This window comes from Hemibagrus wyckioides, linkage group LG11, assembly GCF_019097595.1.
Source record: "Hemibagrus wyckioides isolate EC202008001 linkage group LG11, SWU_Hwy_1.0, whole genome shotgun sequence".
Lineage (NCBI taxonomy): Eukaryota > Metazoa > Chordata > Actinopteri > Siluriformes > Bagridae > Hemibagrus > Hemibagrus wyckioides.
The window spans coordinates 20,867,365-20,894,064 of NC_080720.1; the positions used below are offsets into that span (position 1 = coordinate 20,867,365).

At 39.8% G+C, this 26,700-nt stretch overlaps 1 protein-coding gene across 2 annotated transcripts in view; it reads left to right on the forward strand.

Annotated features, from left to right (window-relative positions):
- Positions 1 to 26,700, forward strand: part of cacna2d2a (calcium channel, voltage-dependent, alpha 2/delta subunit 2a) — a 208,772-nt gene that overhangs the window by 106,987 nt on the left and 75,085 nt on the right. For both annotated transcript variants that reach the window (XM_058404248.1, XM_058404249.1), the window contains exon 5: positions 17,659 to 17,703. In XM_058404248.1, coding sequence (XP_058260231.1) covers positions 17,659 to 17,703 — 45 coding nt within the window. The remainder of the gene's footprint in view (positions 1 to 17,658; positions 17,704 to 26,700) is intronic.

Here is a 26,700-nt window from a genome sequence, read left to right on the forward strand (position 1 = left end):
ATAAAGTTTCTGCAGAGACTATACATTCGCCAGAAGTATTGGAACGCCAAGCCCAATTCTTTTGCTCTACAGTGAAGATACATGGGTTTTAGCGTAAAGATGAATATGAGATGATATGTTATACATGAGAATTTCAGCATTCTTTTCCAGATATTTACATCTGGATGTGTTAAACAACTTAAAATAGAGCACCTTTGGTTTGCATCCATCTGTTGTGATCAGAAATATTGGAACATGTGTGTGACAGCTGTTAAACTGATTGTCTAAACAATTCATGTATCTATAAATATCTCCTCTTAGTTTCAGCCAAACCAAGAATAGACATTGTTAAAAATGATAAACCAGATTGAACCAGATTGAACTAACATAGGGGCAAGCTAATAGAATAATTTGGAATTTCCTGAAAAAGGAAGAAAGCACTGGTGTACTAAAAAACAGACATAGCGGCAGAAAATTTTCATTCTGTCTGCCAATTTACAGAGAAATGCATCCAAATTAATCAAGAAGAGCTTCATTATGCAGCAAAGCAATGACACAAAACACACTATCAAGACCACAATGGGAAAAGGTTTTAAACTAAGTCAATCACCAGACCTTAACCCAGCTGAGCAGCATTTCACCTCCTGAAGAGGAAACTGAAGAGAGAAACTCCACAAAACAAGCAACTACTGAAAGAAGCTGCAGCACAAGCCTGGAGGAAGCATCCCAAAAGAAGGATGCAACAGTCTGGTCATAGTTATTGTAAGCAAGGGACATGCTATTTAATATTACGTGTTTTAATTCACACTTGAATTTACACATTCGTGTACATTAGGTCTTTCTGTTCTTATGCTCACCTAAAAATTACGTGATTTGCCAAAAGCGGTGCCATGTTTTTATTCAACACATCTAATACCAGGAAATCAAAGCTGAAATTCCACTCTAATGTCTCATATTCATCTTCACCAAAACATTCATCCGACACAGGATGTTTTATAAAACATGTTTGATATCATCTTAACATCATACATTATCTCTCACTGTAGCTAGGTCACCCCACATCAGAGATATTTGCATTTAAAGAAAACCAATTCAATAAATCCATAAAAAGTGGCTGTAATACTAATGATAGAAAATCTGCCATTTATAAATGAAATATAATAGCAAACTGACAGCATGAATTTCATAGCCAGTGGTTAGATCAACTTGAGATCAACTGCCTAATTATAATCAGTTAGACATTTAGCTTTTAGTCATCCAGTGTCTGATTTGATTAACACTGATCACAAATCTAGGGTGTATGTGGCAGCACCAGGGTCCTCAGTTCAATCCCGAGCTCGGGTTACTGCTCACGATATTCACACGATATCCTCGTGTCAGAAATAAATCTCCTGAGGTCAGATGTTTCTGCATTCCTTTGGGATAGCAGAACTCATAAACACCTATTGACATGTGAAACCTCACTGTTTAGTGAGCTCATAAAAACACATTAATTTATTCAGAAATTTGCCGTTCATTAACATAAGTACATTCAGAAATATGTTCTTATATGAAGAGATTAGAGTTTGAGTAATTTTACTCGTAAGGAGACTCACTAATAAAAATTTCAACTGACAAGTTATAAATCATAAGACTGGCAACTAAAACTAAATCGAATTAATACAGATCTTGTAAAGCCTGCTCATTTCATAGTAATAGCTTTAGTAAAAGAATTAGTGGGAAAATAAGTATTGAGAGTAAGAGGCCCACTGTCCTTTAAAGATGTCTGGTCAAAGTCTGTTACACTATAATCATTATGCAATGCTACCTTATAGCATACAGTTTCCTAAATGTATATAGTATAGTGTAGATGTACTAGCAACTGATGTTATTTCTAAGGGCTATTAAACTCGTGAAGCTAGCAATAACAATCCCAGTTTTAGCACTACCTGTGACTTGTTATGATTGCAGATTTGATTTTGCCTCTTAAGAATCTCTCCACAGCTGCGTGTCCCAGCCGCTCTTATAAGTCCAGCCATTGTAACGAATGTGCCGGTCGGCCATTATGGCCGTTACAGTGGGCTGTTGTGGTGAGGACTCGTCGTACTCAGAGTAATCTCAACAGCAGAAGTGGGGCTGAGGCCCGTTTAAATCCATCTGAACGCAATAGCGTGTGAAATGGATATTAAAGTGGTTTATTGCGTCTTATTTCTCAAGGTCATTTGGGCTCACCGCGCCGTCAGATTTGGTTTGTGACCTGTTTTTCTGTTGATTAATGCACAAATCTTGGTGTTAATCTGCTAGCTAATATTTATGTCTCACTACAAGTACATGTATTAATATTGTCCTATTAAATTCAGTTAGTCAGATGTTGGTAAATAAGGCATGAACTGGTCATTAAAGCAGTCGGGATCTATCATCTGGTCTCGTTTAGTGTCTAGAAAATGCATCTGAATAATATGTATATTTACACTCTATTTACACTCCATTTCACAGACTAAATTCACTTGGGCATTGGTTTCCGTAACTGTACAGTAACTGTACCTTTTAATTAGAAACCAATCAGTCAGTGTGGGCATTGTATATCATACTTTACATACTGTTACATGCAACCTCACAGATATAAAAAGGTGAGTTTAGTGTGACTATTAATAAGCCTGTGGACCTCTGACTGCAACTGACCACTAAATATATCTGTTTAAAATCCATTTCACACAGGCGTGGTAGCAATGCTGCTTTAGCACTGCCATGCCACTCTTTACATTACAACTTATACTTCTAAAATAGAGAAAAAACAATACTAATGCTAGATTCTGCTAAATAATGTTATGTAAATAATGATGTTATAAGTTATAATTAGACATTACATGAGCCTTAGTTCAACTTGAAGTGTTCCTCTTGTGCAGCAGGAACAAATTTATTATCAGGATTTTGTGACCTCAAACCTGGTTGCTTTTTTCCAGGAGGTTAAGACTTGGACATGGATGGATGAATGAATTGATGGATGGATGGATGGATGGATGGTTGGTTGGATACAATAATACATTTTAAGGGTCATTATAATGTATCCATGAGAAAAAGAATGTGAAAGGAAGAAACCCTGGATGGAACATAAGCAGACATTCTTCAAAATCGAAAAGGTTTAAACACAAAATCTTTTTTGACCTGTGCTCTGAGATGAAGACGAAGGTGTACACACACAACTGGAAGAGTATAAAGGCAGCTTGTAATGCTGAAACTATTAAGTTTTAAAATGAAATAGCTAAATTTAAAATGAAATAGCTGTGTTAGAATATTTCTTTTAGCTCATATCTCCTCACTCATTGCATCTGTTGTTTATTGCAATTATATGCTTTTTAGGTCAAAGACACACTTCATTATAAACAATATGTTACTTTCAGACTGTAAATGAGGGTGTAGACATCTAATAACACAGAGCAAGTGCTTTCCCATTGCACATCAACCTGTTTGATTAGATGTGTTAGAAGGAAAGAGAAAGAAGGAAAGAAAGAAAGAATGAGGGAGAGAAATAAAGGGATAGAACGACAGAGAGGAGAACGTAAGCTTTCCAGCCGAACGTGGCAGCTGCTGTATGTTTGAAATGCATTAGCACTAATAGCTGTGCCATTAGGGGAAAGACGAGAGGCACTCTACAGATGGAGAGAGAGAGAGAGAGAGAGAGAGAGAGAGTGGGGTGATAGGAGAAGGAACCATCTTCCAGGCCATTTACTGTAATCATCATTCTCTAATCAATCAAACCTTTCATCATAAGTCAAGCATGTGTATATGTGTGCATGCAATAGTCTACATTATTGTGAGAAAGCCCTTGTGCTTCACAACACATGCAGTACATGCACTCTGCTTTTTCCCCAACGCATGCTCACGTGTACAATGCTCACGCGGCGTATTCGTATTCACCATCCGACACTTTCCACCATCAATAAACACACAATGGACAAAGATCTATGACTCCTCTGATCTCTGTCTCCTTTCATGCATGCCTCATCTTATACACCTCCTTTCGCTAAGGTCGTCTCATCAAGCACCTGCCTTTCAAACCCTGTTGGCTGGAGGAGGAACTGCAACTCGTAGCAATAGTGCTGTTGCCCACAGCAACTCAGCACCGCTGTGTGTAATAAAGCTTTTGTTTGAGATAATTGGCTTTACAAAGAAAAAAAAAGGGATGCCCTCTGTACTTGTCCCTCAACAGGCTGAAAAATTCATCTTGAAGGGAAACCATTCAGGCGAAAACGAGAGGAGGTCTATTTTCAGGCTGATTTCCCTGCCTTGCATTTTAAATGCCTGAGCGTGTGTGTGTCCTTCCTTTGTTGATTTAATTGTACAATCTGTCCAAAATTGAAAGCAAGTTTCAGTTTGAAATCAGAACAACGATTACTGATCAATATAAATAAAATTGGATATGTTTAGGCTTGTACATCAGAGGGACCTTCAGCAATATCGACTAGGTTACAGAAAGGCAGTGTTAACATTCTCAGTCTAGTGCACTGAGAGGCCTTCCTACCTGTCCTACCTATCAGTACCTTAACAGTGGTGCTGCTGTAAAAAAGGAGAAAGACACACAAGTAAGAACTGACTAAAATATCAAGAAACTCACCACCTGTGATGCACACACACACACACACACACCTGCTTTGCCGGCTGCCTCCAGCAGTTGCCTTGGTGACCCGTCAGGTTTGGTAATTTCAGCTTCCTGATTGCAGCACTAGCTGTAATTTGCTAAAGTGTCTCTCCTCAAGGGTTCACCTACTGTATCTCTATCTCTCTCTCTCTCTCTCTCTCTCTCACTCTCTCTCTTTCTCTCATCAACACATATTTCCTTCACTAGCCTTAACAGAATCTTCAGAAAACTCCTTGTGTGGGAAAACTTTTGCAAAATGTGTACTTGAAACAAATAACTTTTAGGCGATGATCCTAAGTGAAACCGTGTAATGCCTGGAAAGCGAAGAAACTGAATAAGGAGATAATACAGAAATTCGGCACATCTGTGTTTATTTGTCACTAAGCCATACTCAGACAGTAGCGTGTTAGATGAGTGTGAGAGGCATGATTGTGGAGGGTTTTGAAAAGAAAAGCGAGGCGTGTCTCGGTTACATGCGATTTTGTTCTTAAATTACATCAACTTTTCTTGTGTGATAGGGGCTCAGTGTAAATCCAGCACCTGACAGTTTGATTTGAACGCAATATGACATAGCACAAATTTATGCCGTGGGCTGTACATACACTCAAAACTCTATGGAATGTCATCTTACGCAACTGAATCATGCCTTCAGTTAACTGTCAGTACATAGTAGATCCTGAAACCAACAGAATATACAGTGTTTTTAGTTCCCCATAAGCCCTTGGTTGCTGTGGTAGAAAGGACATTATTTATTTACATTTACATTATTTACTGTCCAGTGTCACCCAAATGAGGATGAGGCTCCCTTCTGAGGCTGGTTCCTCTCAAGGTTTCTTCCTCATATCATCTCAGGGAGTTTTTTTGCAGCAGGCTTTTTCATTAGGGATAATGTAGGGATAAAATAGTAACTTTAATTTAATTTAATTTAAATTTAATTATAATTTATCATTTTTTTTTCCTATCATTCTCTGTTTCTATACTTCTGTAAAGCTACTTTGAGATAATGTCCATTGCTAAAAGTGCTGTACAAATAAAGTGAATTGAATTGAAAACATTTTTCACTCCTACTTTCAAATCTCCTAGATTCAAAATTTCAGAAACTGTACTTTTGTCAAAAAAAAAAAAAAATAGATTTTGTTAAGTTAAACTAAATTTCCAGTAGATTGACATTACACTCTCCTCTGATTTATAGACATTTTGGAAACCTGACCATCACACCATCCGAATTCTAGATTTAGTCTCCCTTAACTGTTATATAAACCGTAAACCTCTATTCTGCTGGGAAAGATTTTCACTAGATTTGAGTTCAGCCACAAGAGCTTTAGTGAGGAGCCTTGGGTGCAGTCAGCCATCCAGTTCATCCCAAAGGTGTTTAGTGAGGTTGAGGTCAAGGCTCTGTGCTGGAATATGTTTTTGGATCTCTTAGCTCCAGTGAAGGGAAGTCTTAATGCAATAGCAGACCTCCAGTGTCCTGGGTTCGAGCCTCGCTCCCGCTCACTGTGTGTGTGGAGTTTGCATGTTCTCCCTGTGCTTGGTGGGTTTCCTCCGGGTGCTCCGGTTTCCTCCCACAGCCCAAAGTCTGGGATGCTGCTAGGCTGATTGGAGTCTATAAATTGCCCGTAGTGTGTGACTGTGTGAGTGAGTGTGTGTGCCCTGTGATGGGTTGGCAGTCCGTCCAGAGTGTATCCTGCCTTGATGCCCAACGACGCCTGAGATATGCACAGGCTCCCTGTGACCTGAGGATCGATTGGATAAGCGGTACAGACAATGGAATTAAATGGAATGAAGAATGAAGTGGGGGAACACAAACTTTTGGCCATATGGTGTACACCATCATATTAGTCTTTTTTTACAATTTGTTTACTTTTAAATTGCTTTTCTGACCTTTCATTTTTTTTACTTCAAAGGCTATTGAAAGCCAATTCTTTAGAAACAAGCCATTTCTGATGAAAAATCTGCCAACCGCAGAGGCATGAAGTACACACAAGTCATTTTAATAACCTGAATACTGAAAACCTTACTGCACTTTTTAACACAAAAAAAAAAATCCACATCAAATATATAGTATACTATTCTTTTAAAAAATTTACAGACTGTTGCTTCTTTCCAATATTGACAATCTGTCACTTTTAGAAGGAAGAAAAGAAAGTAGTGTTTAGGCATAGTAGCGTTTACATATCGTTAAATGGATTGTCTATTCTCATGAATGCCTTTGTGAATGAGTGTAATGTGATGGACTGGTGGCTTGACCAAAACCTTTTGCTCCTGACCATGATAAAGCAGCTACTTCATAAGAATGAACTTCAGTTTTGTGAAACAGAGAGCAACACAAAACAACTGCAATTAACAATTGCAGCAACACAGAGAAAAAACATCAGAAATAAAAAGCACAATTTGTACAATGTGACAAGATAGCAAAGTTGCATATTAAATACCCTTCTGAGTTCTGAGGCTTTCTGGGCTTGTGAGCTTCTCTAAGTCTCTGCCTTGACATGGTCCCCTGGGCCGGAGCCACACTGAAAGAAACTTTGGTCCTGCAAAGTGCCGGTGCTCTTTCGTGTGTAAAACTGCACCATCGATCCCTTCACAGAGGCTGGGGGCGAGATCAATATGCCACCAAATCCACATAGCCACGCTCCAGAGGACAGCAGCCCATCTCATCACACACCAAAACCCCCATGAAGGACTCGTGTGTGTGTGTGCTTGTGTCTAGAATTTGGCCCGGTTGGAGAGCATGTGGAGTGAGGTGATGGTATTAGGTGAAGTTATGGCTTTCATAACGGTGGGGAAAACACACACATTCCCTCATTCTCATTGCACTCAGACTGTTTTACTGAACTGTTCAAGACTATAGCAGACCCTAGAGTTTTAACTAGAGTTCATATTATGTCTCTAGTTTCATTCACTGACTTCATTGTAAGATTATTTATTTTGCAGAACACACATGTCCTTTTTCTCAGTGAGTGATCTTACACCGATCAGCCATAACCTTAAAACCACTGAGAGGTGAAGTGAATAACATTGATTATTTCATTACAGTTGCACCTGTCAAGGGGTGGGATATATTGGGCAGGAATTGAACAGTCGGTTCTTAAAATTGATGTGTTGGAAGCATGAAAAATCGGCATGTGTAAGGATCTGAGTGACATTGACAAGGGCTAGACAACTGGGTCAACGATTCTGATGGCTAGAAAACTGGGTCAGAGCATCTTCAAAACAGCAGGTCCACTGGGATGTGTCTGGGATGTGCCGGACAAACAAATCCGATTCCCAAACTTACAAAACCTAAAGGTTCTGCTGCTAACATCTTGGCGCCAGACAACACGACACACCTTTAGAGGTCTTGTGGAGTCCATGTCTCTATGTCCATGTCTCAGATCTGTTTTGGTGGCACAAGCTGGACCTATACTATATTAGTCAGGCGAATATTAATGTTATGGCTGATTGGTGTATGCTCTAATACAATCATTTCACAGCATCAGTGCACGTTCCATATTATTGGAACAAAAAAATTCTAACTTGAGCATGGCAGTGTCATAGTCATGTGAAAAACAAAAAAGAAACAGACTTTGAAACACCACAGATTAGTAACTGTTGTGCAATATGACATTTAGTTAAACACTATATGGCCAAACAATTTCATATTTAACTACCACAGCAATATGTGGTTCTTTCCTTCAAACTGTTTCCACAATGTAGGAAGCACTAGAATGTCTTTACATGTTGCAGCATTACAGTTTTCCTTCACTGGAACTAGGAGACCCAAACATGTTCCAGCAGGACATGTATCCCTGTGCACAAAGTCAGCTCCATGAAAACATGGTTGCTGTCCAGTGGTTTGCACAGAGCCCCGAGCTCAACCCCACTGAACACCTTTGAGGTGAACTGTAATGCCACCTGCAAGCCAGGCCTCCTCGTCCAACATCAGTTCTGGACCTCACTAATGCTCCTGTGTCTGAATGAACACAAATGCTCCAGAAAGTAGTGGAAAGCCTTTCCAGAAAATCAAACAAGGACCAAGTTCATGTTAATGCCCATGGTTTTAGAATGAAATGTCTAACAAGAACATATGGATGTGTCAGGACTGGTGTGGTCAGAAACTTTTGTCCATGTATCCATTGCTTGAGGCCACACTCTTTGCACGAAATTGACTTGCCACTGGTTATACTGTTAAACTGTTAAATACGTCAATGAAATTTAGTGGAGTGGAAGTATGTTTTAAAAGACTAGTCAATGTGCTCACTGTCAGTGTTTGCAGTTAGAAAACTACATCACATTTCCATATAAGCCATTTAGTCCTCATGGCTGACATTAGATTGATCTGTTCAACATACTTAACCACCCTCTGATTTTCATCACTAGTAATGTGAATTATAAAGTGATAGATTTGATGCTCTTTCAGGACTTTCAGCCTAAAACTATTTAAAATATATGCAATCATGCAAGTCTCTTAAGCCTGGACCCACTCATACACCTCTGCCCCCATTTCAAACCACAATACCCAAAATGCAGTGCACCTAAACCCTAGCAAACCCCAGTATTTTTGTGGACCTCCTTTAAAAAATGTGGCGGGTAGGGTAATATTATATAATCTGTCCCTGTAGAGGCGATAATATTATTAGACATGTTGCACAAGCCTTGCTCAGTATATACATTCTTGTCCTGAGAGACAATCTTGTTTTTTTTCTTCTCTTATACGATTTAGTTGTGTTCACTGGAAATGTCACTGATTTGTGGGCACTTGATGTTTATGTTCCCTCCCTCTCTCTCTCTCTCTCTCTCTCTCTCTCTTTGTGTCTCTGTATCTCTTTGTATCTCTCTCTTTCTCTATCCCTCACGTGTCCTTGGCCAACACCGGCCTCCTAAAACGCTAGTGGCGATTTAGAGAGACTTTGCGATGGGAATGATTACGGGTTCACAAATAACATGTTTCTCGCTCCCCGCTGCTGATTGTTGATTGGCCACTCTTAGGTCAGCTCTGAAGAGGGGGCGGCTGGACAAGCTCTTCTTTAGAGAGCCAAGAGGGAATGAAGAAAAGATGGAGAGATGAGGAAAGGAACGTGTGGTCAGAGTCATAAAGCCTTTAATACAATCTGGACATAGTTGTGCTGGAGATAAGTAGACAGATATAGAGACAAACAGAAAGGAAGTGAAGTGGTGGGGAAAAACAATAGGGGGGCTTGTGTTTTTCCAGTGAAGGGAAACCCCAAGGATAGAGAGAGAAAGTACAAAAAAGAGATGATTAGATGGTATTAGAACATGTTTTTTTTACTAATAATTTTCTCTCTAATTTAGTCTTGGCCGATTCCCATCGACCTAGTCTACTAGTCTATATGACAGCTTCCAATCTCGCTGTGTGAAGGCTACCACATGCTTCCTCAATGGTGGTTTTCATACTGGGCACTCGGTCAGACCCAAAACTCGAAACCCATTTCTGTTGTGTTCATCTTACCTCATCACGAATTTGCATGAACACATTTTGACTCACCATATTTGTTATTTTTTATTATTTTTCTGCTGTTACATGCAGTAAGACACCTCTCCTCTTGTGTGTCCCACACAATGCCACTCAGGCAGTACACGTGTGGTGTAAACTAATGACCTCATCATCGGCTAAAACACATGCGCAGGTTGCTACAGCTACGCTAGAACATAACAGCACATCATATATAAACCTCTGCTTCTTATTACATCTAAAGCTATACAGAGCCTCGCACCATTATCTCTCTGAACCTCTGTACACTATAATGTTACTACTACTAATAATAATATATATGCAATATTAGTCTGAACCTGCATTAGACATCGAGGTGTGTGTGTGTTCTTTGAGCGCACAGGAACACACGCAGCGAACACTGTTCTTCACCTTGGAATTTGCACTGCCTATTTTAGCCTTTTAATCTAGTCGTGTAGCTGCTTATCGGCATTCAAATGAACATCTGCATGTAGCTCAAGTGCTCTGTAATCGTTTAAAAGCCCTGGGATTAGGAATGCCTGCTGATGAGCAAGCGGCACCCTCGGGCTCCCATCATGCACTCTGTTCCGGAGGGTCTGGAAACCATGAAGAGCCAGGCTTTACTACAGGTTGTTTTAATAGACTTTAAGGCAGCTCAATAGCACACTGGATATGGATGCTGTAATTTCATTTCTGATCACTTTTTCTTTTTTTCTGATTAATACAGCCTTCAGTTATCAGGCTTTCTCAGTGACTTTGAAATCCTTTCTCATCTCACTGTCAAAACCGAAGTTGTAGGGGGAAAAAGGTTTTAAAGAAACCAAATGCTTAAAGGAAAACGTATGTTCTCCCAGCTGAGCCAAGTATTTTCATTAAACTGTTTACTTCATAGAAATAAAAGTCGACTGAATAATCCTTCCTCCAGAAGGGCTGAGGAGAAAATGACAGAAATAATGAGAAATTACATTTATTGCTCACACTGAGGTTTTTTTTTTTTCCTGATGTAAAGAATTGCTTCATCAAAGTACCAGCTGCTGTTTTAAACAAATGATTACCTGTATTTTCAAGGCACTTTTCTGTGAATTGCACCCTGTGGACTGTTATACGTATTACATTATAAATAACAAATAAACCAGGTGATTTATAGGCTCTTTTATGAAAAACAAAATTCCCCCATTTTGGTGGAAGTCTTTCTCTATAACAGCTCATGTATTTATGACACAAGCTATGGAGCCATCTTATACCAAATGAGATTACTATATACATTAATGTCCTTTGATATCATCCTACAATAAACTGCACTGCTCTCTCTCTCTCTCTCTCTCTCTTGCATGGGTTTGCTTTAGTTTCCTCCCATTGTCTAAAAACATGTAGGTGGATTGGCTGTGCTAAATTACCCATACGTTTTTTTTTATGATTTGTTTAATGATTGTTGTTATGAATGCTTGAAGCTTTTTTTCCAAATTCTTTTCAGTGTGGGGAAATTGCAAGCAAATGATTCCTCTTTTAAACTACTAGCAGTGAAAACTACACCAGGTTACGTATGTAACCCAGTTCCCTGAGAAGGGAACCCGATGCTGTGTCATGGCTGACGCTATGGGAATTCCAATACCAACGCCGCCACATGCCGGGAGATGTCTGTCCCGGAAGTCGTGAAAGAGCCAGGAGCAGAGCATCATTAGTCCTGTATAAGGGAGTGGGGTCCAGGTTATAGAACCTGGTAAAGGTGTTCGGAGAGGACCAACCTGCCACAGCACAAACATCCTGGGGGGAACGCCCCTAGCCAGGGTGCTGGACAAGGTGATACACCTAGTGGAGCTCCAGCCATGATGCACCGTTGAGTTCCCTCGAAAGGAAACACACATGTAATCATTAGGAGAGCTGTACTCATTTGACACAAGTGAACTGAAGAGGGTTTTGGCTGAATGAGTGTTGTTATGGTGTCACACAACCCGTCTTGGCCCAGATCTGTTGAAAATCTGCTGTAATTTTGAAAACTTTCAAGTTTCTCCGAATATGTATTTGAGTGTGTATGTGCAGGTAGTGTGTGCCAGTGTCAGAGTTATCAAAAGTTGTCAAAGTCATCTCTGTGAGTGTATTATCAGGTTTTTTCAGATGGTTTTCTCCTTTCCAAGACATTTTCCAAGAAACAAGAGAGGCAAAGAAGTTGCTGCACTTTATTGGAAAGCTTCAGTGATTTGTACAGATGAGTCAGGTACAATCCTTTCAAAGATGTGAGCTAACACAGAACAATAAGGTCACACTTGATGTCAGATCGCCTTTTAAGGTTGTTTGATTCATGTCAGCTGGTCACCTGCCTTTCAGAAATCAGGACAGTTTTTTTTGGGGAGAGTAGATACCTGCACTGGACTCTGTTTCTTTCTTTTCACCTCCTATACATTCATAGTATTCCTGTGTAACTGGCCTCCTTCTGCTTACACAATCACCACTGCTTCCATCTCTTTACTCAAACCATACCCTGACACCTCTAATATTTCACTTGATAAAGTGATGTGTCTCTCCCTTGCATGTCCAGCTTCAGGACAACAGCCATGTTTCTGTTCCATAACCCCATTACCCAGCATGCTCTCCTCCTCTCTTGTCTCACCATAACACTCACCTCTCCTCATTTCATGGAGGCTTGGGGCTCTTTGCTAGATCCCTTTCCCCATCCGGGACTCGTGTTTTTTTTTCTCCAGCTCCAGCACTGACCCTAGTGCGACTTCCAGCCCCGCAAGCAGCTGCAGCCCCAGTTTTAGCTGCTGTTGGTCCCACCATCACTTTTAATGACACAAAACACACTTAATAAAAAGTTTTAACCAATGAACTGCTAAAAGTTTTATAGCGATTCTTTGTAAAAGATCTCCAGATTCCATGTACATTGCCATCAAAAAACACAAGAAGTCACAAGATTAGCACATTAGCAGAATTGTGCAGGCTCACTGAATAAATCATTCAGTTTGGATTATAATTATGCAGACACCTTTAAACTGCTTTATCACTTGTTTGTAAACCAACAACATGTAAAAATACTGCTGTGTGTCCATCTGTCTGTCAGAAAATCTGATGTGGTTTATCTCAGGTTGACCCTGCACACTCCTGCTCTTAGTGGACGATGAATCGAGGACAGTGGAGTGTGGTGTCTGAGTGCAAAGCCTTGTGTCTTTGTTATCTCTCTCTTTTTTTGTCTCATTCAACCCCACTCTCTGGCCAGTCTATGGCCTAATGAAGAGAAGCAAATGAAATGTGTGATTGTGTTTGATAGGAAGTCGGTTTCCATTAGAGAGCCATTGTACACTCTGTGATGGAGATCTCTGGAGTCCGAGTGCCTGGAGAGCGTCTCAAAAATGGAGTGCCGAGCCAAATCAGCTAGGGCTTGAAATGTGAAAGGATGAATGAGAAAAGTTATTTGATGATTTAAAATACATACATATAAGATGCTCAGCATAAAAAAGCACAGTGGAGATTATTTACATTGTGGATATCTTTATGTGATATCCACAATGTAAATAATCTCCACTGTGCTTTTTTATGCTGAGCATAAAGACTCTAAACTATACTATACTATACTAAACTATGCTATACTATACTATACTATACTATACTATACTATACTATACTATACTATACTATACTATACTATACTATCATTATAGCAGACATCATTATAGCAGAAGAAGGAAAGCTTGTATATTATTCTTGAGCGTTTCACAATAATAGAGTTTGTTTTTAGTGTGGACTCAAAATGTCACCAAACTGTGTTTGATATCTAGACTTATGCTTGGAGCTCAAAGCCGCACGTGTTCCATAGTGTGACCTTTAAGAGCATAAATGCTGCAAAAAAGTGAAATTAATGTGCACACACACACACACGTGCACACATCTCATATAGATCACTCACAAAGTCACAAAGAAAGCCTGAACTAGAACAGGACCAACTGGGACAGCTAGTTCAACTCAATTTCTTTGTGGAGAATCTACAGACGGATCAGATCAGGACACATGGGGAGTGTGTGTCGTGTAATTATAAATTAATTAAAGCGTGTCTGGGTGAGATATGGATGCAAAGTCAAAGCTGTCTCCATGGATAACACCGAGACCATTTGCCATTTAAATGTCAAAATGTCCCAACTTATAAAAGAAGAGCTGTGTGGATGGAACCAAAGTGTCACGGAAAACGTGTGTAAGTTAGCATGAGGATATACTTGCAAGAACTTTAGATAAGAAGTATATAATATAGGTATAGATCAATATTTAGGCCGGCGGTAGCTTAAGTTGTTAAGGCCCTGCGTCGCTGACTGGAAGATCGAGCTTTAAGCCCTAGCACAGTCAAGCTGCCAACATTTGGCCCTTGAGCAAGACCCCCAACCCACCCTGCTCCAGAGGCACTGCCTCATTGCTGACCCTGCGCTCTGACCCCAACCTCCAAGGATGGGATAGGCGAAGAAAAAATTTCATTGTGCAGTAATATAGATGTGACAGATAAAGGCTACTTATATTTTGGGGTAATAGTGACTAAAACATATCACACTGTGAGGGGTTTAAGGGAGGGGTGAGGTAGCTGGTCATGTGACCTTGCATGGTTACGGTTTTGCTGTAAAGAGTTGAGATCATGTGCCACACTTTTTTTTGTTACATGTATTGACATTTGTGTGTCTCCAAGGAAAACTAGGGACAATGAGATTCAGCAGGTGGCAGCGCATGAGTCATTTTCTTCTGTCATTTCCCCTTCAAGTTTACTGCCCTGGTCAAGTGACCTGAGTAATCAAGGTGTGTGCGAGGAAGTGGGAGTGGTCAAGGTGTCTGTGAGAGTAGGTGGGAGTGTTCAGGGTATCTGTGAGTGTGAGTGTGAGTGGTCAGAGTGTCTGTGAGAGTAGGTGGGAGTGGTCAGGGTGTGTGTGAGAGTGAGTGGGAGTGGTCAGGGTGTCTGTGAAAGTAGGTGGGAGTGGTCAGGGTGTCTGTGAGAGTAGGTGAGAGTGGTCAGGGTGTCTGTGAGAGTGGTCTGGGTGTCTGTGGGAGTGGTCAGGGTGTGTGTGAGAGTGAGTGGGAGTGGTCAGGGTGTCTGTGAGAGTGGTCTGGGTGTCTGTGGGAGTGGTCAGGGTGTGTGTGAGAGTGAGTGGGAGTGGTCAGGGTGTCTGTGAGAGTAGGTTGGAGTTGTCTGGGTGTCTGTATGAGTGAGTGGGAGTGGTCAGGGTGTCTCTATGTGTAAGTGGGAGTGGTCAGGGTGTGTGTCAGTGGGAGTGGTCAGGGTGTCTGCGAGACAGATCCAGGATGAATTAATAGAAGAATAGTGATAAGCTACACTGAAATGCAGTGCTGTTGTGTTGACTGCACAACCTAGCACAAGAGATCAGCAGAAACACGTTGACATGTGCAGTGTCTAAGACTGTAGTCAGCACAATGGTTTTACCCAGAGGACCAGAGTCAGAGAACACACACACACACAAACACACACACACACACACACACACACACAAACACACACTGCAGGCCAGTGCCCTCTCAAGCAACATTCTGCTGCCAGACAAGTGCTATTAATAGCAAACTCTCCCATCCTCTCCCAACTCTCTCTCTCTCTCGCTCTCTCTCTCTCTCTCTCTCTCTCTCTCTCTCTCTCACTCACTCTTTCTCTCTCTCTCTCTCTCTCTCTCTCTCTCTCTCTCTCTGTCACACACACAAAACATCTTGCAGCTCTGCTTTATTTTTTTTTCTCTTTACCAAGCTCTCTTGTCTCATTCATCCCTTCCATTATAATCGCATTTACTGTCTCTCTCTCTCTCTCTTCCACTCTCTTCTTTTCCACAGTCATTTTCCTTTTTTAACCATCATTTCCATCATCTTTGTTTTTTTCCTGTTTCCTTTCCTTTTTGCTCTCATTCCTATCTTTCCTCATCAGGCCTTTCCTATCTCTATTTTTCCTCATCTTTTCCTCTGCCTCCTCTCTCTCTCTCTCTCTCTCACTCTCTCATGCATTTAGCTAATTGGATAAAAAATTGTGAAAGGGGATATAGACAATGCTTCTACCCTGTGTGTGTGTGTGTGTGTATGTGTGTGTGCCAGTCTAAGGAATGGAGCTGTTTCTGCCTATTTATTTCTCCATATCATCATGTATGTCCCTCTTTCACTCTTGTCTTAATTCACTCTCTTTTTCTCATTCTCTGTCTTTCTCCCTACTTTCCCATATATTTAGAAAGGTCAGATTATATTTAGAATATGTGTGTGTGTGTGTGTTTGTGTTGTGGATCAATCAGTAGATTTGTGAGAGTTGCAGATTGCTGAGTGTTCATTCAGCCATTACAGTGATCTCAGTGCCGGCTGTCATCACAGCAACTGGGACTTGCTGTGTTAGCCTTGGCAGCTCGAAGAGGAGCTGGAACCGGGCCAGAACAAAAAAAAAAGGAAAAAGGGAGATGGGATGAGAAAGATAGAGAGATAGAAAACGAGAGAAAGGGGGAGAATGAAAGCGAGTGGGGTTCAGACTTAATAAAAGAAGTGACACTCAAATCCCACACTTAGGCATCCGGCGCTCCATTGCCCTTGAGAGCCTGTCGTCTTTGGGGACGTGAAGAAGACATAAGCGGAGGAGAGAGGGAGGAGAAGAGATACAAGCTGCCTGCAGAGATCAGACAGCAGGGAGTCTCAGCGTGTGACTGTGGTGGCATTAGACGAGATGGATATGCTGCTCTCAACCTCTGTTTAAACTTCATTACACAATACACATTACTCCTCTCAATAGAGTTAAGTAGCATGGCAGTTGTGTGCTATATTTAGAGATCAGATTCCAAATACAGGGTCTGATGCTAGAATGACACTCTAGAATCAGAGAGAGGAGAAAAAACAAGGAAATTCTGTTCTTGTTGCATCACTTGGACATTTTGTACTAATTACTGCAGAAATCATGTCAAGGACATTTCAGAGGCAGGAGAGAATGTCGGCTGGTGTTTTCTGGAGCATTACACAATCTTACTTACTCTCTTTATTTCAGGACAGACTCAACAATACCTGGATAATGGGCATGGTTTCATTTTCGGGCCATTGTCGACTGTGGTTTTAATCACACTAGGTGGCACTACTTTGAATAATTTCAATTTGATTGCAATAATCTGTTGCAATTAAATCACATATTGATGCACAAGAGCATTATCAGGAACTGTGCAGGCTTCCGAGCAGCGAAAACACTGTCTGCCTGATTCTGTTAGTGGATGTTAATTGGCATTATTTAATATTGAATAAAAAAAATAAAAAAAATATTACATAGCAAAATGTCATCCATGGTGCAAATTCAGTCATTTCATAAAGCTTTATGGGCTTTTTTTTTTAACCTCAAGCAGTTTGTAAAGTGTCCTCTCTATGGCTAAACTCTCATTTGTGTAACAGTCATGAATCTCTCACAATCACACCAAATGACAAACAGCATAAAAGACAGACTGACATTTCTGACTTCTAAGTGTGGCCTAAGGACAGGGTCATTATTTCATTACCACAAAGTTCCATTAGCAAACATGGAACATCATCAGAAATTGAATTTGAGGTAGAAATAGATTCAAACCGCTCACGCAGTGTTATAACGTCTGTATATGTTCTCTGTCTTGTTTTGTTTTTTCAGGAGAGCGCAATAGAGTACTACGACTCCAAGGCTGATTCTGATTACGTAAGTGACATTTCTGTTTTGTGTTTTTCAGAAATTGTTGCTTCATTTTCGCACGCTGATTTATGTGAAATGTGTAAACTGCAGGATGTAAAGACACTGCAGGGATGATTGAAATGTCACAAAAGGTGGACTGCTTTTTTCTCAAAAATTGGAAATCCTAATCCTGCAACCCATTACTTATGGTTTAAATGGCAGTCTGGGACAAAAACATAGTTAACAGGCAAAGCAAGGGTCTACACATAGCAAACAATAACTTACACCAAGGGTGGAACTGGCATGACTTTGCAAAGAAAAAACTCATGTCATGGCGAATTCTGTTGGTGAGGTGGTGTAATGTCTTAGACCAGTGTAACAGAAACCCCTGGTCATGGAGAATTTGGGCACTGACAGAAAACATATATAGTCCTGTCAGGATTTCCAAACACTGAGATTGGCCAGACTTCACAAAGGCGCAATGCATTTGTTAGCTTTATATACTGTTCTACTATAACGTAACCTGGAAATGGTGATCCAGAAGCTAAGCTAAATCAGTTGAAGATCTGTTGGTGAGGAGGTGTAACGTCATGAGCTGGAGTGACAGTAGTCATATATTTTTCTGTACTGACGCAGTTACTTAGTGATGGCGTTTCTTTCATGTACATGAACGGTCACAGCCCCTTTCTCCCAATATAGCCAAGGCTGATTGACTTATCATTGCCAAGAAAGGCACTGATTCCAGAAGTCAGCCAACCACAAAATGCAGGACATGACTGAAGGTGAGAGAGAGTGGTAAAGGGAGGCAGAGGGAGTGACGGAGGAATCATAAATCAAAGAGCCATTTTTTTCGTTACAGGGCAGGCATGTGATTAATGGCTGGCTACTTTAGGGGCCGTCAGCATCCCTAATTGGAGAGCATCACTCATCATTAAGGAGGCCAAGGGGACACCCCACTAACACATCCTTCTGACCCCCATCTTGCCCCCTACTGGCCTGAGAAACATAGGGCTATAGGGCATAAAGTTAATTCCCTCACAGAAATGCACACTACACACATACACACACACACACACAACTTTGGCTCTCTTTGAGGAAATCTCTTCAAGTTAAAAAAATAAGAAAACTACAAGCAGTCTAACAGTGATCCACTTCCTTCCTCCTAAAACCACTCACGCATCATCCCCAACCAGCCACTTTCTGTTAATATCTGAGCTTTATTAAAGTGTCTTTTTGGAACCAATAATGTTTTTAAATCCCTGCATTTTGTTCTTGATGTCGAAAAATAAATTGCTTGATGGTTCCAAAAAAAATAGAAAGAAAAGCATAAAAGCATCTACAATTTTACACTCATCAAGAAATCCAGACTGTATGAATATGAAAATAGAAAAGCATTCCCAACTCTGTGGATCATATTCAGAACTGGAGACTTAAGTGAAAAACTTACATTAATATTCACGCAGAGAAAGTTCCTTGCATTCAGACACAGGTTACACACATGCGTAAGGCGGTTTTCTGAGTGCCTCATTGGAAATGTTAAAAAAAAACATACATTTCCATCTCAGTGGATAACCCCCCGACTAATAATCAGAAGGTTGTGACTTCAAATCCAACAATGACCATTCTGCTGGGTCCTTAAGCCTCAAATACTCAGTTGTATAAATAAGACAAATGTAAGTCATTCTGGTTTAGGGCTTCTGCCACATACTGTAAATGAATAGTAAGGTTGTAAATTCTATTTTGTTGAAGTAATCAACTGATGGAGGCTTGAGTGTATAACTGTTTGTGCCAACTGCACTAAAGCCAACTTCATGGTTTCTAAGTAGTACAACTTATTACATCCTGCAATTATGTGTGTTAAATTTTTGTGTTTGCCTTCAGTTTTAATATACTTACAAAGTTTAAAACATAAATTTCAGCATGACAGTGATGCGTCTATGTTTTAGGCAGACTACCCCCCCCAGTTTTGCTTTTTAACTTATTGAACTAAACTCTAAATAAGACCCTATATGTCCATGCCCCTTTCACAAACTAGTGACTAGCCTATATTTGCTGATTTACTTAAAGTACATTATTGATAAAATAATACACCCTCCCAGTGACCACCACCTTTTTATTCTGATGAATCTCCTGTGCTGTAGAATCTTGTACATTTTTGCATTATATATTCTTTTCTTCATATCCTTTCAGCCTAAGACACAATACTTTAAAACTTCACTGCAATACCTCAGAGTCATCCTAATTTGTAATGATGTAAGATCCAAAATCTGTTTAGATGAACATTAGGTTCCCAAATCCACCATGATGCCCACATTTTTCTTTGTGCACTGTGAATTTCTACTCCACTCAACCCACAGCTCTCACAGACTACTCCCTCTTTCATTTCACTGTATAAAGCTGTACTTCTCATCCATCCAGTCCTATCACTCCTTAATTAGCTAGTCTTATGAGAATGCATGGACAGATGTTGAGTTTGCCCAAAAGCATCTTGAAGCATTTTGAGATTGATGGCTCACACGTTGCTTCAAGCATGAAGATGCACCAGAGTTATATGTTGGCTTTTCTTTGCTATTTAAATGCTGGATGATTGCTGTTATTTATACCTGACAGTCACAATCATACAGCTGGAAAAACTGATGCATAGTGACAGTGGACATTAATAGGAATTTTTCACAGCGGTGTTATTAAGTTCCCTATAATCAATACATGGATGAAGACCTCCTACTTTCTTCTCCACAAACTAATCTGCAGCTGCTGGAGATTTAATGTAGTCTTACTTAATGCAGTCTAATGTAGTCTTACATTCAACTGGGAATAAGGGATCAAGTCTAGACCCTGAAGATACAGAACCATCAACTACCTCAATAGCATAATCATATAGATGCTGTGGAGGAAGTGCATTGGCTTTGCTCTTACTAAAGACCTCTGAAAGGTGGTTACAATGGACAGGAATCTCTAAAGGGTCTAGGTCTGATGGGCTTTCAGCAGAAACAAATGACAGCATATAAGAGTTTGGCCAGAAAGCAATGTCTAATTTGTTTCACCAGATATGGTGGTTATGATTACGGAGCCTGTGGAGACCCAGAATAATGTGAGGCCTTGATAGAATGAAATTTCCTTGCAACTCCAATGTCAATCAGGACTGGAGCAGGTGCAGAACCACAAACAGCTGGAATGTAGAAGATATGAAACTCTCACGGATTCGGCTCAACATTCATTCACCATGTTAATGTGTGAATGAATCCTGGATGACTGAATTGGCCTGCCTCTATGGTGAAATTTCTCAGTGGAGGTCATTCAGTCAGGATATAGGTATTTATTCAGGCAGGTTTATTAAAGAGCCCTAACAAGCCAGCAAGTAAATCTGATTTTAAACCCCTTCTATTATCTGTGGCAAGAGCTGCATACAGCCACTACTGGCAGCCGGGGGGTAAAATCCAACCAACCTGTTTTTACCAGCTGAATTTAGACCCTTGGAATACTGAAAATAGACTATCACTAGCCTAGCCATTCCAATGATAATCAAGAACATCTCTTTAAAAAGATTATTTAAAAAGATATTATAAAAAGTTTATAATATATCACTACTTTACCACCATTACTCCAGATGGCACTGACTCATGTCTTATGTCTTCCTAGTACATTGAGAAATGGGAAGGGTAAATTGAGCCGAATCAAATCAAGACGGACTTGCAAAAGTGTTAAAATAAAAATCCTTTACAAGCATTATAGCTCTCCAGGAGAGTTAGGTGAACGGAAAAAGGAGTTAGTTAATGGTCTAATTAACTTCCTCCTGGGTGAGGGGCGAAAGAGGTGTAGTAAGCTCTGGAACACTGGACACAAGGGAAGTGTGCTGCTGCATCTGGTTGGCGAACTCCTCTCCTGAGGCAGGAAGGACACATGGTTATTGTTGTTGTGGCCTAAAATTCTTCCCTAATAACCACACTTTTTGAAAACTTTCTGAATCTGCCATCCTCATATGTTAGCTGAGTCGCAGACTTTGGCAAACTAATCAGAGCTGACTCTAGGTTAAACCTCTCATAAAAAATACGAGGGTTATTCAAACAAAAGCAGACAAGCAGTAATCTAAAAACTTAAAAAAGGAGAATGAATCCAGAACAGCCAAGGCAAAGACCATACACGGGAAATCAAACTGACAAGGAGACGATTTAGGCTGTAGGTAATAATGTAGGTGAAGAGCTGACACAATACTAGAAGACATATACATTCACAGCCAATTTATTAGGAACATAGTGGTGTTATTAAGTTCCCTATAATCAAAACATAAATGAAGACCTTCTTCTTTCTGCTGCTGGGGACTTAATGTAGGCTTACTTAATGTAGAGTTATGTAGTCTTACATTCCTCTGGGAATAAGTGATCAAGTCTAGACCTTGAAGATATGGTATTATCAACTACCTCAATATAGATGGTGTGGGAGAAGAGCATTGACCTTTCTCTGACAGGTTGTTACGATGGACAGGGATCTCTAAAAGTTCCTGGTCTAATAGACTCTCAGCAGAAAAACATGCCTGCATATCAGGAAACAATGTCTGAATTGTTCTAGCAGATATGGTGATTATGAGTACAGACCCACAAGTGTATTTATTAGGAACAGAGTACTAAGATTTCACAAACATGTGCAGGTGCAGAACTATAAACACAGCCTCATTCACACCTCTTTCACACATTGCTAAAACCTGGGATTTACACTTGTGTCACTACAAAACCCAACTGCAAAACACAAACACCTCTGAAATATTTCCCCAAATTATAAGATAAATTTGGGGAATGCCTATTGCCATGGCAAGTCAGTAACAGTATAAAATACAGCACCTCTGTCTCCAACAAACCCTGACATAGATATGCACATGTATGCAGTTCTGGATGTAATTAGAAAACAAAAAGTTCTCATCACACAAAATCCAAGGAATTCTTTAGAAATCCAGATGGTAAAATGTCTTCACCTGTAATTGATTAGTTTGTCAGTGCCCCAAGAGCACAATGTTATTTACGCTAAACCACCAACATCTGCTTTCTGGAGGGTGTTCCACCAGAATAAGTGACAGAGAAATAACAAATGGCACAACAACGTCGAGTCGACATCAGCCTGAGCCAATATTTTCAATCGTTTCTTCTAATGTAATCTTATATAGTAATGAGATTATAAGGGTATTTTTGGACACATGGTAATTTCCTAGCATCTCTTCGTCGTTAATCAGTGCACTGTAATGATTCAGTTGTTGATTATTGTATTGATTTGTACTGTACACTCTGTAAATGATACACAATCATTACATTCAGCTGCTGTAATTCAAGTCCCTTCTGGAGATCTTCTTAAACTGTGCACAAACATTAAATATCTTGGATCACTTGAGCAGCTCCCTTGCTTGTTCATACACACTTACACACACACAGTATAACACCATATGGACTTGGTGTCGTCCCTAGACGTTAGAAATCGTTATGTGTAGACTGCTGAGCCGAAAGACTCGGATTAGTTGACTTGAGACCGTTAAACACAGAGCTAATAATTACTCAACCAGCATGCATGTACTTATGTAACATGATCTGTCACTTAGAGTGGGACATCGGCGTGGCCCATTTGTGTCGAAACCAGGTCGCTTTATTTAAGGGTGCTTAAAGATTTTTGTATTATTAGATTCTGATCTAATAAAGACTTCGGAATTGTGAGAACTCACCAAAGGCTTGTATGTAAGGAACTTTTGATAAACTATTATCTATGGCACTATTTTAAGATAGATAGATAGATAGATAGATAGATAGATAGATAGATAGATAGATAGATAGATAGATAGATAGATAGATAGATAGATAGATAGATCTATTGGGTGGGTAGGTAGGTAGCTAGGTAGGTAGTAAAATAAAATAATATAAAAAAATGAAAAAGAAAATTTGAATCCAGAGAGAGAGAGAGATACGGACACACACACACACACACATACTGTATATAGACAGAAGCTTTATTTTATTGCATTTATTTCATGACATTTTCTGTGACATTCCTCTTTCTTGTGTGAAATGACATTACTTTATGTGTGAATAAAATAAAACCTTTTTGTGAGATATTTTTAAAGACATCAGATAGGTAGATAGGTCAATGTGTTATCAGTGTCTTATATCTAAGAACTGATGTATTTGAATGTCTAAAATACAGTGGAGCCCAAAAGTTGGAGACCTCTAGTAAATATGCTTCTATATTGTATTCTATTCTAATTGTTTGTATGAATTTTCATTACAAAATATATTATTGGCAACAACTTGAGTGAAATGTAGGATATTTGAAGTATTAGAGTTTCTTAGTATTTAGTACATCCGCTGATTGCTTTGATGACAGTGTGCACTCGAACTGGCATAGACTCCACATGTTTGTGCATAGCCTTACAATCCATTTGAGATCAAATCAATCAGACTGTCGTCTGAACACGCGCTTCAGAAATAGAGATTAGACATGAGGAAAATCGGACCTTTTTGTTAACAGTTTACATAATCAGCATCGCAAATTCCACTTCCATTTGCATACAGAGCTAGAAATAGAATATATATTATACAGTCAAGTCATATCTTTCTTTGTTTTAAATATTTAAAAATTCTAAAAATTTAAAAGAAATAGTAATAATAGAAATTTGGACCCCATTGTATATTCAGATAAATGTTGCAAACAAATTCTGGGCCCTTTATAATTAAATATAAAGCTGAAAGTTGCTACTTAAATGTTAACATTTAAATGCATAAATTGTGTCTAATATTTGGAAACAACATAAAGTTGATTCTATTAAAAAATACAGCAAGTTAATATTTTCTCTCGCACACAAGTAAATGTTTGTATTTTTTTAGTTTACTTAGAAATGTCACCTTCACATTTTCCCTTTCTAACACTTCTAAGCCTTTTAACAGCTACAGAAGCTTCGCTGTGATAAAATCGCAAACCTGTTGTTTCTTAAAGCACACAGGTAAAAGTGCTTCAGAACTCCGGGGAAGTATGTGTTTCTCGTGTACCCTGGGTCATTATAAGACATTGAAACATAACATCTGGACCATCATTAAGTGCAAAGCACAGCTGTTCGGTGCAGTACTGGAAGATTTTTGTTGGTGTGAGAGATAATATACAGATGCACAATGTATTAAAGGAAAAGCTGGAGGCTCGGCTGTGCAGGAATTCTGAGGAGTTCATTTGTTCCCTTACAGAGAGAGTCACTGCACAGCAATACTAAGCTATATCACCTTTATCCTGTGATCAGACATCTCTATCCTGATGTTAGGGCTCTCTTTCAGGATGATGAGGTCCACTTCCACAGGCATGAAGGCTCTCTGAAAGGTCTGATGAGTATGAAAATGCTGTAAATCACATGCTAGGGCCTTCACACTCACCCACTTGAACACTTTTGGGAGAGACATGTTCAGCAGCACTCTACACTGCCATCACAAAAACACCAGCTGAGCAAATATCTTCTGGAAGAATGATATCTATCCCTCCAGTACAGCTTGTAGAATGTGTGCTAAGGTGCATTAAGGTGCCATACTAAACATACATCATTTTTTTTTTTTACATATTTATATTTACACATTTATATTTATCTAGGTTTAGTGAGTGGAAATTTCAGCATAATACTACAATTATACAGCACCCTGGACAATGGACAAAAGCACATGGACACCTGACCATCTCACATATATGTGCTTGCTGAATATCCCATTTCAGAGCCATTAGCATACATATGGATTTAGTCTCCCTTTCCTGTTATAATAACATTTATTCTTCTAAGGTTTTCCACTAGATTTCGAAGAGTGCCTGTGAGGATTTGTGATCATTCAGCCTCAAGAGCATTAGTGAGGTCAGGTTCTGATGTTGGACAAGAGAGCTTTGTTGGAACAGGTTTAGGGCTAGTCACCTAACTCCAGCAGAGCCACAGCACATAAAGACATTCACTCCACATACAAAGGAAATGGTCAGTTCTCCATAGTAGTTATAGTTTTCAGAGTGGACTTCTCAACGCTGGTTGTCCACGTCTCTCTCTCTCTCTCTCTCTCTCTCTCTCTCTCTCTGACATTGAAAGGCTGTTCTTAGAGAAGCATGATGTCCTGTACAGCTTTGAGGTGTGTTTAGGGGTCAATGAATGAATACCCAGACCTTTGATACACACTTCTGTTCAGGTTATGATATAGTGTGGGAATAGTTTCTGGTTAAACATGTCTTCATTATTATACTTAGTGCTAATAACAAGAGTACAGAACATGCAGCAAAGCCCTGTCCCAAATCCTGCATCCGCACACACTCATCTTTAGTGTGCATAATGGGAGTGCATAAGTGATGCTTGTGATTAAGGTACACCCCTGAAAGATAAGGACGGGACTGAAAGAGTCTTCAAAATGTCATTCTTGGCCCCTGCAACCTTTAATTAAACCTGGAAAACGAGGAGATAAAATTAACAAATTGGGTAATGAATCGAGCAAAACAGGTGGTGTATGGCTGGAGAAAATGAACCAATCAGTCTTTCCTGTGTGGATTTTTAGCTCCTAATTAGAAGCTGCCTTGGTTAATTATGATTGGGGCTCTACTATAAGGGAGGGGATGAATGCTCTCGACGGGATGACAGTCGGGCTGAAAAATAAACAAATAAAGGACACTTAGCCGGTCTTCTCGGGAACAGAGGACATTTCGAAGCCAATCAACTTTATTGTTTCTAAAATAGCTGCAAATGTGGTCGATGCAAAGAGGTGAAATTTGCGCTACATGGGAAATTTTACATCAGTTTTCAGTCGGTATTCAATGCAGTGAAGTGGCTCTGCATTGGTTATGACTGATTCAGAGAACATTTGTGTTTAAATCAGTATAAACATCTGTGTGATAGACAGCATCAAGGCTTTTAGCTCAGACAGGAGTGAGGCGCTGCAGATCGAGGCAGTTTTAATGTGGCTCAGCGATATTGATTGGTGGGATTTACAGCTGAGCGAGCAGAAAAGGCTGAGTTGATAGTGCAGCTAAGTGGATTCAGCCTGCTGA